Source organism: Homarus americanus, unplaced genomic scaffold (genome assembly GCF_018991925.1).
Source record: "Homarus americanus isolate GMGI-L3 unplaced genomic scaffold, GMGI_Hamer_2.0 scaffold27262, whole genome shotgun sequence".
In the NCBI taxonomy this organism is placed as follows: Eukaryota; Metazoa; Arthropoda; class Malacostraca; order Decapoda; family Nephropidae; genus Homarus; species Homarus americanus.
In genome coordinates, this window is record NW_024725481.1 from 33,453 (window position 1) to 48,928 (window position 15,476).

At 40.7% G+C, this 15,476-nt stretch overlaps 1 protein-coding gene across 4 annotated transcripts; it reads left to right on the forward strand.

Moving 5' to 3' along the window:
• Positions 1-519: 519 nt before the first annotated feature.
• On the forward strand, positions 520-15,006 carry LOC121864890 (serine/arginine-rich splicing factor 2-like). Of its 4 annotated transcripts, XR_006088681.1 has the most exons (6): positions 520-892; positions 5,363-5,497; positions 8,117-8,236; positions 8,606-8,872; positions 10,718-10,938; positions 12,686-15,006. XR_006088681.1 is itself a non-coding variant. In XM_042364052.1 (5 exons), exons 1-5 carry the CDS (start codon positions 711-713, stop codon positions 10,728-10,730), a joined length of 717 nt encoding a protein of 238 aa, XP_042219986.1. In that variant the 5' UTR covers positions 520-710; the 3' UTR covers positions 10,731-11,987. The 4 variants fall into 4 exon arrangements, 3 of the variants coding, with proteins under 3 accessions (XP_042219986.1, XP_042219987.1, XP_042219988.1); XM_042364052.1 differs by lacking the exon at positions 12,686-15,006 and having other exon boundaries at positions 10,718-11,987; XM_042364053.1 differs by lacking the exon at positions 12,686-15,006 and having other exon boundaries at positions 8,129-8,236; positions 10,718-11,987.
• The last annotated feature ends 470 nt before the right edge of the window (positions 15,007-15,476 follow it).

Genomic DNA, 15,476 nt, shown 5'->3' on the forward strand with positions numbered 1-15,476 from the left:
ATATTACTAATTTTATAACTTATAATAAATTAAAATAAATACTTATATTTATTTTTATTGTTATTTATTTTTATCAGAATATATTAAGATTAAAATAAAATGATCTCATATGCTCAAAAATCATTTATTGTATTCATATTGGTGTTAAGGTTAATAATTTTTTAATTTATGTGTAATGGAAATATAATTGTGGATTTATTGGAGATAATTAATGGATATGAACCAAGGAGAGGATAAATTAGTCCGCCATTACGTCTTGGGTCGCTCATGCGCTCGACGCTTCCCGCCAAAACCTCCCGGCATGTGGTCAAGCCAGAGTGCTATAGACGTTAGAATAAACAATTGTCAAACTTATTAATTTTATTTATAGATGGCGTTAATTCTTTAAAAGGATTCAGTATTATTTTTAAAGAGTTTGAATCTTTATATTAATGGAATATAGAGTTTATTGAGGGTTTTGATTGTCTTTTGTTTTAAATCTAGGACGCTGATGGTAATAGCTTATGGACTTATAGAACATTGTCGGGGTGAGGAGATGTGATGGTGGACGCCGCGCCATAATCCATCCTATATCATCCATCTGTGCCGCGTTAAACCAGCCGGAGTGATCTAATACCCCTACCTAGTGAAGGAAAACCCGTACGACACCCTAATAAACGTTCCCAAGTCCCTATATAGCTTCCAGGAACGTCGAAATAACCACAGGAACCATGAGTTACGGACGCGGACCTCCTGACATCAAGGGCATGACGTCTCTTAAAGTGGATAATTTGACCTATAGGACGACACCCGAGGATCTACGTCGTTCCTTTGAGAAATATGGCGAGATAGGCGACGTGTACATCCCCAGAGACAGATTCTCCCGTGAGAGTCGTGGATTTGCCTTCGTCAGGTGAGTTAATGGCGCCGGTGTCTTTTTTATTCTATTATTTATGCCTTTATTAATTCTTCTATGGCTTATTATCATTGTTTTATTTAGTAATTTATTAAGGTTTATTATATGTGGTTATTTATATTGTCTTTTAATGGCGTAGGAATAATATTGGTATTTAATTTATTACTTTATTAATTCTTCTATGGTTTTTTTATGGTTTATTATCATTGTTTTAATTATTATTAGTTTATTATATCTATTTAATGGTGTTTAATGGCGTAGGAATATTTATTTTATAACTATTGACGCGTCTGGTTTATTATTTAAATTACCGGTAAATTAATAATAGTTCACACGACTGATAGAAAGTTATAACTAGGAACCTTTTTGGGGGAATGACCTGACCTGACCTAACCTAACGTGACCTGACCTGACCTACACCATAATGGAATCACTGTTGTTCCTTACCCTATCGGTCTGGGGGTCCGACTAATTACCCAAATGTAGCCGGAATGAAGTCAATTAATGGTCCTAGATGAATAAATCGGGTTACCAATCACTTCTCGATTATTATTTGGTGTCATAAAGTCAAAAAAAGAATTGGTAAACTTAATTTAATCTGAGTTAATAAATCGCGTGCATGTACCTAACCTAACACAACACTACTCAGATTAAATTAAGTTTACCAATTTTTTTTTTACTTTATGACACCAAATAATAATCGAGAAGTGATTCACATCCCGATTTACGCTTGTACGACCATCATTTGACTTCATTGCGGCTACATTTGGGTAATTAGTCGGACCGCCTGTCGAGAGTTACTACCACTCTCCATCATCCATGAATCTATCCAGCCTCCTTTTGAAACTTTCCAGCGTTCCAGCACTTACTACAAAGTTGCTAAGCTTGTTCCACTCGTCCACCAACCCTATTTGTGAACCGTATTCTTCCTATCTCGCTCCTAAACCTAAACTTATCCAACTTAAATCCGTTGCTCCGAGTCCTATCCTGCTCGGATATTATAAGAACTTTATCTATACAGTGGTCCCTCGGTTAATGAGCACAATTCGTTCCAGCAGGTTGCTCGTTAACCGAAACCATTGTTTCAATGGGTATTTGGGTAATTGGTTCCACCTCACCGAAAATTGCCTAAATCCAACAAAAAGGTAGAAAAGTTCACTTACTATGAGGTGTGTAGGTAGAAGGCTCCTGGATGATGATGATGATGGGAATTAGAATGGGGGTGGAGGAGAAGGAAGAAGAGAAGGCATTGGGGTGGAAGAGAAGTCACCCCATGGCACCATTTCACCCATAAAATTTTAGCTCTTTTGGTGTATTTCAAGATTATTTTCTTTAAATCAACACTGCATTATATATTGTCAATATGTAAAATATATTTCAAAATGGCCAATAATTTGCTTGGAAACAGAAAAAAAGCATTTAGTTGAAGAGTCTCAAGCAAGATGTTACCTCCAGTGAAAACAGAGAGAGACTTACGCCTGTCTGGTGTGTTAAGAGGCTGGATGGCACGCCAGAAACTAGTTTCTTTACCTTCAATTATGTTCAATAATTGTTAAAATGACTTAAAAAGTAAATATTAAACTTTTAAAATTATTGAATAGTATAAACTTCTTGATATTTACTAAAATAGTAAGGAATTTAAGCCCTAAAACCGATTACTGTATTGGCGGACTAATACTACAGCTGGTGAACCGCCAAATGCAAGCGAAAACATGTTCAAGTCGGCTCGTTAAAAACTCGTTAATTGAGGGATTGCTCGTTAACCGAAGTTAAGAATCTTATGGAAGGTAAATCGTTAACCGAGGGATCACTGTATCCCCTTTATTGATTCCTTTCACCCACTTAAATACTTCTATCATATCTCCCCGCACTCTTCGTCTTTCTAGGGAATGCAAGTTAAGTTTCTTTAACCTATCCTGATATGGAAGGTTTCTAAGTCCCGGAATCATTTTCGTCATTCTTCGCTGCACCGACTCTAGTGAATTGATATCCATTCTATAATAGGGGCACCAGAACTGAACCGCATAATCGTGGTGCGGCCTGACTAGTGGGAGACATAGTTGCAATAAGACCTCTGCACTCTTGTAACTGGTACTTCTAGATATAAAACCCAATACTCTGTTTGCCTTATTTTGAACATTAACGCACCGTTTTCTAGGCCGTAGGTCCGGGCTTACAAGTACCCCTAAGTCTCTTTCACAAGTCGACTTCTCTAGGTTGATGTTAAGGCTGTATACATTGTCAGTATTTGTTCTTCCAGTATTAAGTACGCTGCACTTGCTGGTGTTGAATTTCATTTGCCATTTCTCAGACCACCCCTGCAGTTTATTTAGATCCTCCTGTAATGCATCTGCATCCTGCCCTGAATTAATCTGCCATCCTATTTTGGTGTCATCCGCAAACTTGCTTATGTTGATATTGACGTTCACACTCGTTCTTATCCAAAGGACACTTTACTGAGGTCGGGAAAACACCAGGAGGTCTAAACAATGCTTTGGCTTGTTTGACCCCCCCAAAGGCACAATTGAAGTGACAACCATCGTAGACTTCAATGGTCAGCAATTAATTTAGAATTTCTAAATATCAGACCCAAAATCACTATACAATAGAAGTCCAATAATCCGGACTGCTTGGGGATTGGGTCGGTCCGGATTTTCGGATTTTCCGGATTCTCAGGCAGTACTTTTAAAATTAAAATTTAAGGAGGAATAAAGAAGAGATGAACAGGTACATTTTGATAGTTTATTCATTAGCAAATAAAGCATGCTTCATTTATCAAAACGGGCAGTTTTAAAGAAAAATAAAGTCAACACTAGACAAAAATGTAAACAAACTGTCTAATACCATGACGAGTCTTGAAATTCCTAAGCCATCCATCACTAAATGCGCACTCTGATTCAATGTTCATTTGCTCCTTAAAAGACTTTGCTTTGGCAATAAGCATCGGCCCAGAAATTGCCATACCTTCTGATCGTTTTAACAAAAACCATTCGTGCAACACTTTATCAAGATTTTCTAATTTGGGCCAATGTAAACTTTTTCTTTCAGCAATTTTAATGTAAGGCTCAGAAGAAGCTGTGAATTCTAGAATTTTATTCTTTGCCTTTTTTATATCATAAATTGTAGACTTTCCAATGTCGTATGTTTCCATTAGAACAGCATTGCTCACATTACATTCTAGTTTCTTAATTATTTCAAGTTTGTCACTCAATTTCAATGTGCTCTTCATTCTCTTCACACAACGAAGTTTATCTACTTTAGGGGCCATTATTATGGGCCTATACTCTGTACATGGAAAGAGTAGGACTCAAAATTACATACGTTGTCACAGTTTGATTGCTTGTTTTAAAGTGGCGATCGTGTGGTTGTTTGTTGTCGCTGTGTAGCTGTGGCATTCACTCATGCACACACACACAAAAGATTTATAGTGCCTCAAATTTTACATTTCAGTTCAAGCTAATTACAAAACTAACAAAATTAGCTACCTATAATTTACAATTACTTTTATTATTAGAATTATGTAAATTAATTTTTTAAAGCAACTCCATTCATTCACATAACCCACAAAAGCCCGCTAAATATAAAAAGTTTGAGTTTTCGAAAAGTCCGGATTTTTGGACTTTTACTGTAGAATCTGATTGGGGCAAAAATTAAAATACCGCAAATTGTAAAAGCAGAAACCACGATTTATTTTATTTTGTGGCCAATAAAAGATGCTTCCGATTGGGCGCATGACGTGTACGGGAACACACGACTATTTATGAAGGGACTGATCTGAGTGGGAGATTGGGTAGGCGATAATGGCGGAATTTTAATGGAAGAAAATAGAGAAATATCTGGCCTACTGTGTGTCGATTATTATACGTTTGCGACGGAAATGTAATACAGTAGAGGAAAAATATCTTAGAATGTGACGTTTTATTCGAATATGATAATAGATTTGGGTCAGGAATGTTGTGTGAACTAATACAAAAATACCAGATTGGGTCAAGTTGGTTTAGATTAGGTTGGGTCAGGTCAGGTTCAGTTAGGTTTGGTTGGTTTGGGTTAGATTAGATTGGGTCAGGTCAGGTTCAGTTAGGTTTGGTTGGTTTGGGTTAGATTAGGTTAAGTCTAGTCATTAAAAGTCTTGTATCATTAATTAAACACCAATTAAGTTCACATTCCTCAAAATAAAAAAAACCTACAAAAATATTTTCATCGTCAAAATTAAATGACTACAATAATTATCCTGAGACCTCTATATAATGGACTTCTCTCCATATTGTTTGTTATGTGGGGGTTCACATCCAATGGACCCTCGATATAATGGACTTTCCTTACCATATATAATCCATTATATTGGGGTTTGACTATACGCCCATCTACCCCCTACCCACCCACCCCCCCACTTACCCCCATAGCTGTAGGTTGAACAGTAAATATGTGCCTTACCTTAACCCCCCGTACCCCCTCTCTCTCCAACAGGTATTATGACCGGCGGGATGCAGAGGACGCAATGGAAGCCATGGACGGTAGACGCCTGGATGGCCGGGAGCTGCGCGTACAGATGGCCCGCTATGGCCGGCCGGAAACGCCCCCACACCGCAGACGGCGAAGACGGTACTCGTGAGGTCGTTGTGTCGTGCGAGAGCTTTAGATAAACAGACTAAAACCCGTCGCCCAGATTATCCGTTGTCGTCGGTAAATGTGGGCGGCGGCTGTGGGGGTTTTTTAGTAGGGCCCGTGTGTGAATGGTTTATATAGGGCATGGTAGTGTAGTTAGTGGCACTGTTCGGATGGTGCCATTAGGGTTATCTGGGTTGTTGATCATTATCGCCACCCACCCCTAATGGTAAGATTTCAACCTAACCATCCGATCGGTCGTCGTGTTTTTGAAGGTCACTGTAGATGGCGGTGATTTAAGCTCTGTTCTGTCCGCAGTATTTTATTTATTTGTTTACGTCGACGAAACTATAATTTACCGAGTGAGGTTTGTCGTCTTTTTGGTTACTCTATGTGGCTAGTTTTTACATACATCCACCAATCCATTCAGCCTCATACACCCACTACCCACATACATCCACCTACCCACATACTATACAGATCCTCACCCAGAACACAGAAATGACTTAAATAACAACAAATACAATAAACGCCACAAATTTTTATATAAACGCCTGAAATTTAAACAAATGCCGTAAGATTCAAACAATAAACGCCTGAGATTATAAACCTGGTGTCTCACTCGGACCCTAAAGTGAGCAGAGCTTAGTCAACGGATCCAATAATCTTCAAATAAAAATCCCGAGTGTGATATTTATCTCCTGTCGGTGATCTTTTCCTTTAAAATTATCCTATTGGTCGTTTCCCAATACTAAACGGCGCTTTGAAACTGCTCCTCTTTCTCCTGTGATTGGTCTAATGAGCGTTTGCAGTTAGATTTTTTTTTCTTCTTTTTTTGCTCGTTTTGGGGGATTGGCTGTGGGTGGGGGGGCAGCCATGTGTGGTGAGATTACAGTGTCATTATTTATTTTTTCTGTTGGACAGGGAACTAAGGGGCCCATACTACAGCATCTATGGGGCCCAGTATGTGTTACTACAGGAATTAGGGGCCTAGCATGTCATTACAAGAACTATGGGGCCCAATATGTTAAGTACAGGAACTATGGGGCCCAGTATGTTAAGTACAGGAACTATGGGGCCCAGTATGTTAAGTACAGGAACTATGGGGCCCAGTATGTTAAGTACAGGAACTATGGGGCCCAGTATGTTAAGTACAGGAACTATGGGGCCCAGTATGTTAAGTACAGGAACTATGGGGCCCAGTATGTTAGTACAGGAACTATGGGGCCCAGTATGTTAAGTACAGGAACTAGGGGCCCCACACTACAGCATCTATGGGGCCCACATGTACAGTATTAGTACAGGAACTATAGATTTTGATGAGTGAGTGAGGAGAGAATTGAGTGTGTGTGGACTTCTTTCCATGTTGTCCGTTAATGTAAAAGTTCCGCTGTCGTATTATTTTCCAGTCTGTAAACATAAACACCCCCTATGCCAGAGTAATATATCAACGGTCGTCACCTCCAAGTCATCACGTGCGGAGCTGGAAATGTATTGCCTTTAAGCTTTCCCTCAGGTCCAGCCCCTACTTTCTCTCAGGTCCAACCCCTACTTTCTCTCAGGTACAACCCCTACTTTCTCTCAGGTCCAGCCCCTACTTTCTCTCAGGTCCAACCCCTACTTTCTCTCAGGTCCAGCCCCTACTTTCTCTCAGGTTCAGCCCCTACTTTCCCTCAGGTCCAGCCCTTACTTTCTCTCAGGTTCAGCCCCTACTTTCCCTCAGGTCCAGCCCCTACTTTCTCTCAGGTCCAGCCCCTACTTTCTCTCAGGTTCAGCCCCTACTTTCCCTCAGGTCCAGCCCCTACTTTCTCTCATTTCTCTGCAGCTTTATTGTACATCATTAATATATGTGAATTAATGAGGAAAATTTGGATGTAGAGACAATTGGGTGTGCTTGCGTGTGTGCTTGCGTGTGTGTGCTTGCGTGTGCGTGTCCGTCTGTCCACAGCACCGTACAGGGAGCAGAGTGAGAGGCGGTGTTGGTAGGAGAATGACAACAAGACGCCGAAAGCCTATTGGTCGATTTAATAACCTCGTCAAAAGGCTATTGGTCGACTCAAAACATCGTGAGTGTTTAGGGAATTAGCGAGTCATATTGGTATTTACGTGATTACTGTAGGAAAATGGCGATTATAAATTTTTTAACTTGGGTTTATTTGGTCGTGGGGTATAATTTTCTCGTAACCGAACCTTCGTAAATTTGAGGCTGGCCGTGTTAGGGTGGTCGGATTAGGTTAGTGTTTGGTAAGTTAGGTTAGATGAGTGTTAAGTAAGGTTGGGTTAGTATTAGGGTAATGGTTGTTCCGAAGATTCCGTCGTTTCGTAAGTTGTGCGGTGCATCGACGGGAGGGGGGGGGGGCCTTTTGATATATAAGTCAACTATAGGCCCCAGGGTAACCTCGACCTGGAGATCGACGGGAAACTATGGCAACCCACTTTATTAGTATTAAATATTCCCCGTTATAGTCCTTCAGATTTATAAAAGTAACCCCCCCCCCCAACACCCCTATAGACCCCCTTTGTATAATGAGCATGTGTAGTCGTCGCTGAACCTCCGTGTTATTTTTGTTTACTAAAGCTGCCTTTTAATCCCCCCCTGAACGTTTTGACATTCAGGGATAATTCCAGGTCACGATCGAGGTCACGTTCAAGGTCAAGGTCGCGGAGGAGAAGTCGGAGGTCGCGTTCGAGGTCGCGGTCTCGTTCGAGGTCACGCAGGCGCCATTCTAGGTCCAGGTAGGAGTATGGTGCCAGCTCTGTATGGTGGGGTGGGTGGGTTGTGTGTGTGTTTGTTGGGGGGTAGGTGTGTGTATGTGTGTGTGTTGGGGTGGGAGGTGTGTGTGCGTTGGGCTGCAGCTACAATGCTCAAGAGACGTCTAATCTTTATATTTAGTCTCCGTGTCTAGTTCCCTTTAGACAAGTAAAACGCTTTGGGTTGTCATGGTAAAGATCCAAGTATTTTTTATTATTCTTGAAAACTTGTGATATTTTTCTGAAGTGTGAAATATATTTATGTAGCCAATATATTTTATTTATTGTTCCAGAAGCGTGAAATATATTTATGTAACCGGTATATTTTAGTTATTTTTTGTTTCCTCTCGTCAGGTCCGGCAGTCGTTCACGCTCTCGTTCGAGGTCACACTCTGGAAGCAAGAGCCGTTCCCGCACCCCAGACGAGCGCCAATCAAAATCGCCCGAGAAACAGGATAAGGAGAATGGGATGGACGAGTCGGCCGCCGTAGAGGAGGAACAGCAGCAGCAGATGGGCCGATCTAGGTCCCACTCCAAGTCGCGGTCCAGGTCTCGTTCCAGGTCCAAGTCAAGGTCTCGGTCCAAGTCCCGCAGCAAGTCGAGATCCAGGTCACGCTCCAGGTAAAAAACCCCCCCCCCCCCTTGCCTTGCCGTGTGTAGGTGATTAATGAGGGGTAGAGTTACCTGTGGTCTCTCGGCTTGTATTACCTGATAATTCAACTCCCTAATGCAGGCATGGCCAACCCACAGCCCAGGCCATGTGTTTGTGCGGCCCGTAGAGTGATAGAGATATTTTCTTTAATGAGGCCAGTGGCTCAGGTAGATGCAGCCAAGTTTATGGTGAGTGAAGCAATATTTATTAACAGAATATTCTTCACAGACATTACTGTTTCATCACCTAAGAGTAAGTAACTATGATAATGTAACAGTTAAATAAGTATAAATAGTCAACAATATACAGTAGAAGTCCAAAAATCCGGACTGCTTGGGGATTGGGTCGGTCCGGATTCTCGGGCAGTACTTTTAAAATTCAAATTTAAGGAGGAATAAAGAAGAGATGAACAGGTACATTTTGATAGTTTATTCATTAGCAAATATAGCCTGCTTCATTTATCAAAACGGGCAGTTTTAAAGAAAAAGCTGTGAATTCTAGAATTTTATTTTTTGCCTCTTTTATATCATAAATTGTAGACTTTCCAATGTCGTATGTTTCCATTAGAACAGTATTGCTCACATTACATTCTAGTTTCTTAATTATTTCAAGTTTGTCACTCAATTTCAACGTGTTCTTCTTTCTCTTCACACAACGAAGTTTATCTACTTTAGGAGCCATTATTATGGGCTTGTACAGTACTCTGTAAATGGAAAGAGTAGGATTCAAAATTACATACATTGTCACAGTTTGATTGCCCGTTTTAAAGTGGCGACCGCGTGGGCACTTGTCACTGTGCAGCTGTGGCGCTCACGCATGCGCACATACAGTACACACAAAAGCCAACTAAAAAAAACTTTGAGTTTTTGAAAGGTCCAGATTCTCGGGTGGTCCGGATTTTTAGACTTTTGCTGTAAAACGTTATAACTTGTGTGAGTTTATGGGCCAAGTTCATTGCTGTCTGTCTGATGGATTGGCTGAAGTTGGGTTAAATCTAAGTAGGGTCCTGAGTGGTGGTGGTCACATGAGGTTTAATTAATTATCTTCAGAATACTATAACACCTAAATCGCACCTCGGAAACCCATAGTTAGTGAGTAATTAGCATTAAAATTTAATTAAAATCTTCCAAGCTTAATTACGACCACTAATTACCCAATCAGACTTGTGGACAATAGATTCAAATCTGTGTGCTCAGGGGTCCCCATACTGTACTGCGATTTTATACGTAAACTAATTTTTGTCCAGAACTTGCCAAGTAGATGGGGGCTTCTGCGTGTATTAGACCTTCGATATAGCAGACTTCCCTCAATGCATTCCGTTATATGGGGGTTTAACATCTAACGAACCCTCAATATAGCGAACTTTCCTTTTTACTTAAGGTTCATAGTTTATAATCTCCCAGTAATAGTCCTCTCAATAACAGACAAAATGCTCACAATAACACAAAATGCTCACAATAACAGACAAAATGCTCACAATAACAGACAAAATGCTCACAATAACAGACAAAATGCTCCCAATAAGACAAAATGCTCCCAATAGTGGCCTGGGGTTACAGGAATTAGTCTAATATTGGTTAAATCTATTCAATTTTGTAATTGTGTTTTGAGATTGTGTTTTATGCTTATTATTATTGACGTATTTTATTATGGTATCCATTAATCATTACTCAGATTGTCTTTTGTTTGGGTACTTAGGTTGGGTGTGGTAAGTCAGGCTGGTCTAGGGTTTACTCTAGAGGTGGTAGTAGCAGTTGTAGTTTCTGGCAGGTCCGAAGACAACGGCAAAACTAACGCACGAATCATTTCCGCAGGTCGATGGAGTAAGGAAGGGAACGCTATCGAGCTACAGTGGGACATCAGCATCTTGGCTCCTTCCTCCCCTCCTCCTCACCTCTCCTCCCCCACCCACCACCCTAACCCTAAAGGCGGCAGCGGCGTGGGTAAACACACCCCCCCCACCCCATCGCTGGAACTAGATGGGCCCTCACTTGCCCTGTCCAGATATTTGCAGTACTATTGGCATACTGGGCAGGTACTGGCTCTAATGATTTTACCTGTGCTTAATGTGTCCCAGGATTATTGTATTATTCAAGCTTATAAAAACAAACAACAATAATAATAATAATAGTTTAATTTGTCAAGACTTCTGAACTTATGTCTGGATACTATATTATAATTTGATTTTTTTTTTATTTGAATTTTATAAAGGTTTCTAGATGCAATTTTCTTTCTATTCATTCTTCTTTTTTTTAGTCTAGTTAAGATGTAAGAGTGGTTTGGACTTGCAGTTTAGACAACAAGGATTGAACTAGACTTTCGAGGTTTATATGGACTTTCAAAGGTTTATTTTGGACTTTCGAAGGTTTATTTTGGACTTTCGAAGGTTTATTTGGACTTTCGGATGTTAATTTAACTTGAGCAGGTTTAACGTCTAATTGGGTTCCACGTTTTAAAGACCTTTGGTAATTTTCAGTTAATTTTACAGTTTAATTTCCACTTTTGAATTGTTTCTATGTAATTATTGGCCGTTTTGTGTCGACCAGGATCGTCCGCTCTTACTTAACCTGCGCCTCAGTCCCATACGTCTCAGCCCGCGAATGAACCACCGGGAAAGATTTATCCGCCTCGTAGACGATAGCCGTAACGTAAAGCTAACGGGATTTGGTCCGTCTATCGCGTATACTGCGGCCTAGACCATTGTAGGTGCCGCTAGTGTGACGTCCGTTTATTTGCCGGGACCGCTATCGTCTTTCCTCGCAGGCTGCGTCGTATCGGGCCCCGTGCGACAATAAAATTAAGAACGGATCCCACTCTACCTTGACATTCTTGAAGATTAACAATTGGCCATTTACTTTTATTTCTCTCTCACTCTGACAAGCCCATGTCGAGCCTACGATGACTATTGTTGTCTTTTCTCCTAAACTCTGATAGGAGCAAAGGATATTGAAGCAGTTATTTTATTACCTGTATATATTTCAACCTGTTGGCCCACCTTTGCTCATTAGTTGTGTACTGTCTATTACACACACACACCCACACCACACACACACACACACACACACACACACACACACACACACACACCACCCACCCACACCCACACACACCACCCTCACACACACCACCCACCCTCACACACCCACCCCCCCACACCCACCTACCCTCACACACCCACACACACACCCCACCCACACACCTCCCACCACACACCCACACACACACCCACACCCTCACACACACCTACCCTCACACACCTACACCTGTTTCACCAGAGTTTTGGTTTACCTTAGAATAGATTAAAGTGAATAATTGGATTTTAAGATGTTTTTTTGGTTAATTTTCTCTTAATTTTACACTTAACAAGGACACGAGGTGGTGGAGAGTCCATTATCACCGCGTATTCTTTTTGTTCCGTTAACGACCGGGGCGGTGATAATGCGTAGCGGTAACCTCGGTCATTATCACCATCACCTCTGTGTTTTATGGCTAATGTTAAATGGTTGAATGCAGACAAGATAGTTCTAAGTGTGTTGGCAGTAATATTAGGAGCTTCTATACCAACATTGTCTCATATATATATTAAGCTTTCCAAATGAATTTTTTTTGTCAGAATTACACTTAGTCATTGTGCATTAACTTTGTATGCTTAGGAAATAAAATGGACATGAAAGGTCACAAAAAAGTACTTTACTATTCCTAAGGTTCGGTAAGAGTGAGAAGTAATGTGTGTATTTTGTACTGTAGTGGCCATGTGCTGATGTGTATTTCTACGCGCACAGGGCGTGGCAGTTGTTGCTGTTGTGTTGCTGTGGAGTGTTGCTGTAGTGCGGTGTAATGGAGCCGAGGCAGAGCCAGTCAGTCAGGCAGGCATGCAGCCGACGGGGGGGCCGCAGTACTCACTCGCAGGGCACCATTCTTCTCTCTCACTCACACACCACACATGCTTACTCCCCCCCCTCGTACTGTCTCACACACACATCCTCACCTCCCTCATCATTAACTCAGCTCCCCATCCCTCGCCAATCTCCTCCTCCTCGTTACAACACACACCTTGCCCCTCCTCCCCCCTTACTTCTCTCACACACGACCTCCCTGCCTCCTCCATCCTGTTAAAATCCTTATCGTCTCGGCCTCACACCTCCACAGGGAGTCCAAACAACCTGAGATTAAAGCGGACTATCAAGCGGCCCAATTAGGGATCACCGTGAGCCCAGACATCGCTTTTAGTCTACCTTAAACACGAGAACTATTGTGTCTGGGCTTAGTTAGGTAATATTGTCGAGTTAAACACACACACACTTAACTACCGAAACTACTGAATTGTCTTGTTCTCCTGACTGTTGACTCTCTGGTGCCCTGGGATGCGACTGTGCAACTGCGTGCGGTCACCTTGCTATGGTGACTTGCTGCAGCTGTGGCGACCCTTGCAACGCTAAGAAGGGGGGGGTGGGGGGCCGGGTGTTGGGCGGCGGCTTGTATTGGCTACCTACGTGCAGGTTATGTTAGCGGATCAGTCATAGTGAAGGGGGAGGGGAGTTCATGGGGCTAATTATTTTATTCATTTATTTATTTTTTTTAATGTGCAGTAAAAACTCCATCCTGTGCACCATCCAAGACTATAGGCCCCCATGGCTCGGAGCTCTGTATTCTATTGCCCAACCGCGTCGTTTCCCCGCTAACCACCAGTTGCATTAATTACTTAGGAACCGTTTAGTTAATTTTATCATTTTTAATTTTAATTTTTTCCCTTGGGGTTGTCTCTATTCCTGGGTCAGCGGGTCAATGACGCGTTGGCCGAGTATTTATACAGAGCTCCGACGTCGAGGCGTTGATGATTACTGAGAAGAAGGTGACTCTTTTATTAACTTTGATAATATATAGAGCTATTTGAAGTAATATATAAAGCCTACTGGATCATACTATATATTTATGTGTTGATATATGATACAGTATCGTGTGTATATAATGGACCAGATGTTATGTGGTCTGTTATATATGAAAAATAGTACAGTACATGGCAGACTACACGAGAGAGAGGGTAGTCCGTTATATATTAAAACCTCCTTATAACGGACACTGATGAGGTTAGATCGGTGTTCATTATAAGGAGGCTTCGCTGTATATATATATATTGATTCAGGTATTGGGTTTCTGAGCTTAATTAATTACTTCTTTTACAGGGAGTGCATCGCAGTGTTAACTTAATGTTTTTTATGTATTGTACAGCATTCATTTCCTCTTCTTCATGCTGATTGGGTGGTTTAATCTCGCCCATTGCGTTCTATTATAGTTCGATTCTGTCAACGTCTGTAGCACCACGTGGGTCTTTTACAGGACTGGATTATTTACCAGACTTCGTATCTCATTAACCAAGTGTCAGTCTCTAGCCAACGATGTCTATAAGTTTTGGGGTCCATTGTATTTAGCCGATTTTTACGCAATATATAAACAATTTCCTCATTTGTGTGATTTTTCAGAGAATATTTTATGGGGGTTGACGGCTGTGGAATTGTATATTGAAGTGTGGGCCATTAATAAAACTCTCAAGTGTACAAATGGCCAGTTATGGGCGATGGCTTGTCGTCGGACGTCCTGTGTTTGATCTGGGGAATGTCAAGTTAATCCCAGCGTCTAGTTTGCTGGAGTAGGCGACAATGGTGGATTAGTTATATACGAATTAATTTGAGAACGTATTTCTTACAGGTTGTGGTTGTGTAGTAGGAAGGAGGATTACAGGTTATAAATGTGATTGTAGAACGATTTATAGCAAGTCAAATTATGGTTATTATTATTATTATTATTTAAACAACTCCCGTCAGAAGTCACTCGGGATATGATGAGAATTGAGATAGAATTTACAAAAAAAAAACAGCCTTTTGATGAGAATTTTCCAGTGCTATTTTTGTCCATTGAGTCTCTTGGTATACTGTATACATAATGACACATGGCTGTATTCTATGTATCGTGTCATTATACATAGATTCCATTCATAGTTATGTGAATTTTTTTTTTTTTATCAAGACGAAGAATTTATTCAAGAGGAAATTTGTCCGTTTGGTAAGTATGTCGTTACTTTTGACTCAATAAATAAATGAAAATATATATATTGTTTGATTAATACCGTATATATTTTATAGTAGTTTGTGTAGATTAGACACCCAAGTTTATTTCACCTGATGATTAGACACCCTAAATCCCTAGGTAGCATTAGGGTGTTGAGTTGGGTTAAATTAGCTGGGGTGCCTAATCTTCATGTGGTACCTTTCTTATGACCATTTGGGGTTATATAAAAAATTTTGCTGTGGAGTCAAAGTTGAATTATGTGAATTGTAACTTCTTAACATAATAAATTTGATTTTAAGATAGAGAATTGAAATTGAGGAATACTGTGGTTGAAGAATGATGAGAGGAAAAAGAAATGATTATATTTATGGAAGAGTTATTACCATAGTTAATTTGAAAATAATTTAACTTTTGGACCATAGTTGAGTGTCATTCTCTAAACCACATAGTGAAGATAAGCTTATATTTCAGGTCAAAGTTGCACTGCAGAGGTTATTCAACGCTCTT

Bases quoted from the DNA above. Each gene is read 5' to 3' on its own strand.
- LOC121864890 (XM_042364052.1), top strand. From the start codon at position 711: ATGAGTTACGGACGCGGACCTCCTGACATCAAGGGCATGACGTCTCTT. The intron at 893-5,362 runs GTGAGTTAATGG...TCTCTCCAACAG, and splicing joins CGTGGATTTGCCTTCGTCAG to GTATTATGACCGGCGGGATG. The intron at 5,498-8,116 runs GTACTCGTGAGG...TTTGACATTCAG, and splicing joins CACCGCAGACGGCGAAGACG to GGATAATTCCAGGTCACGAT.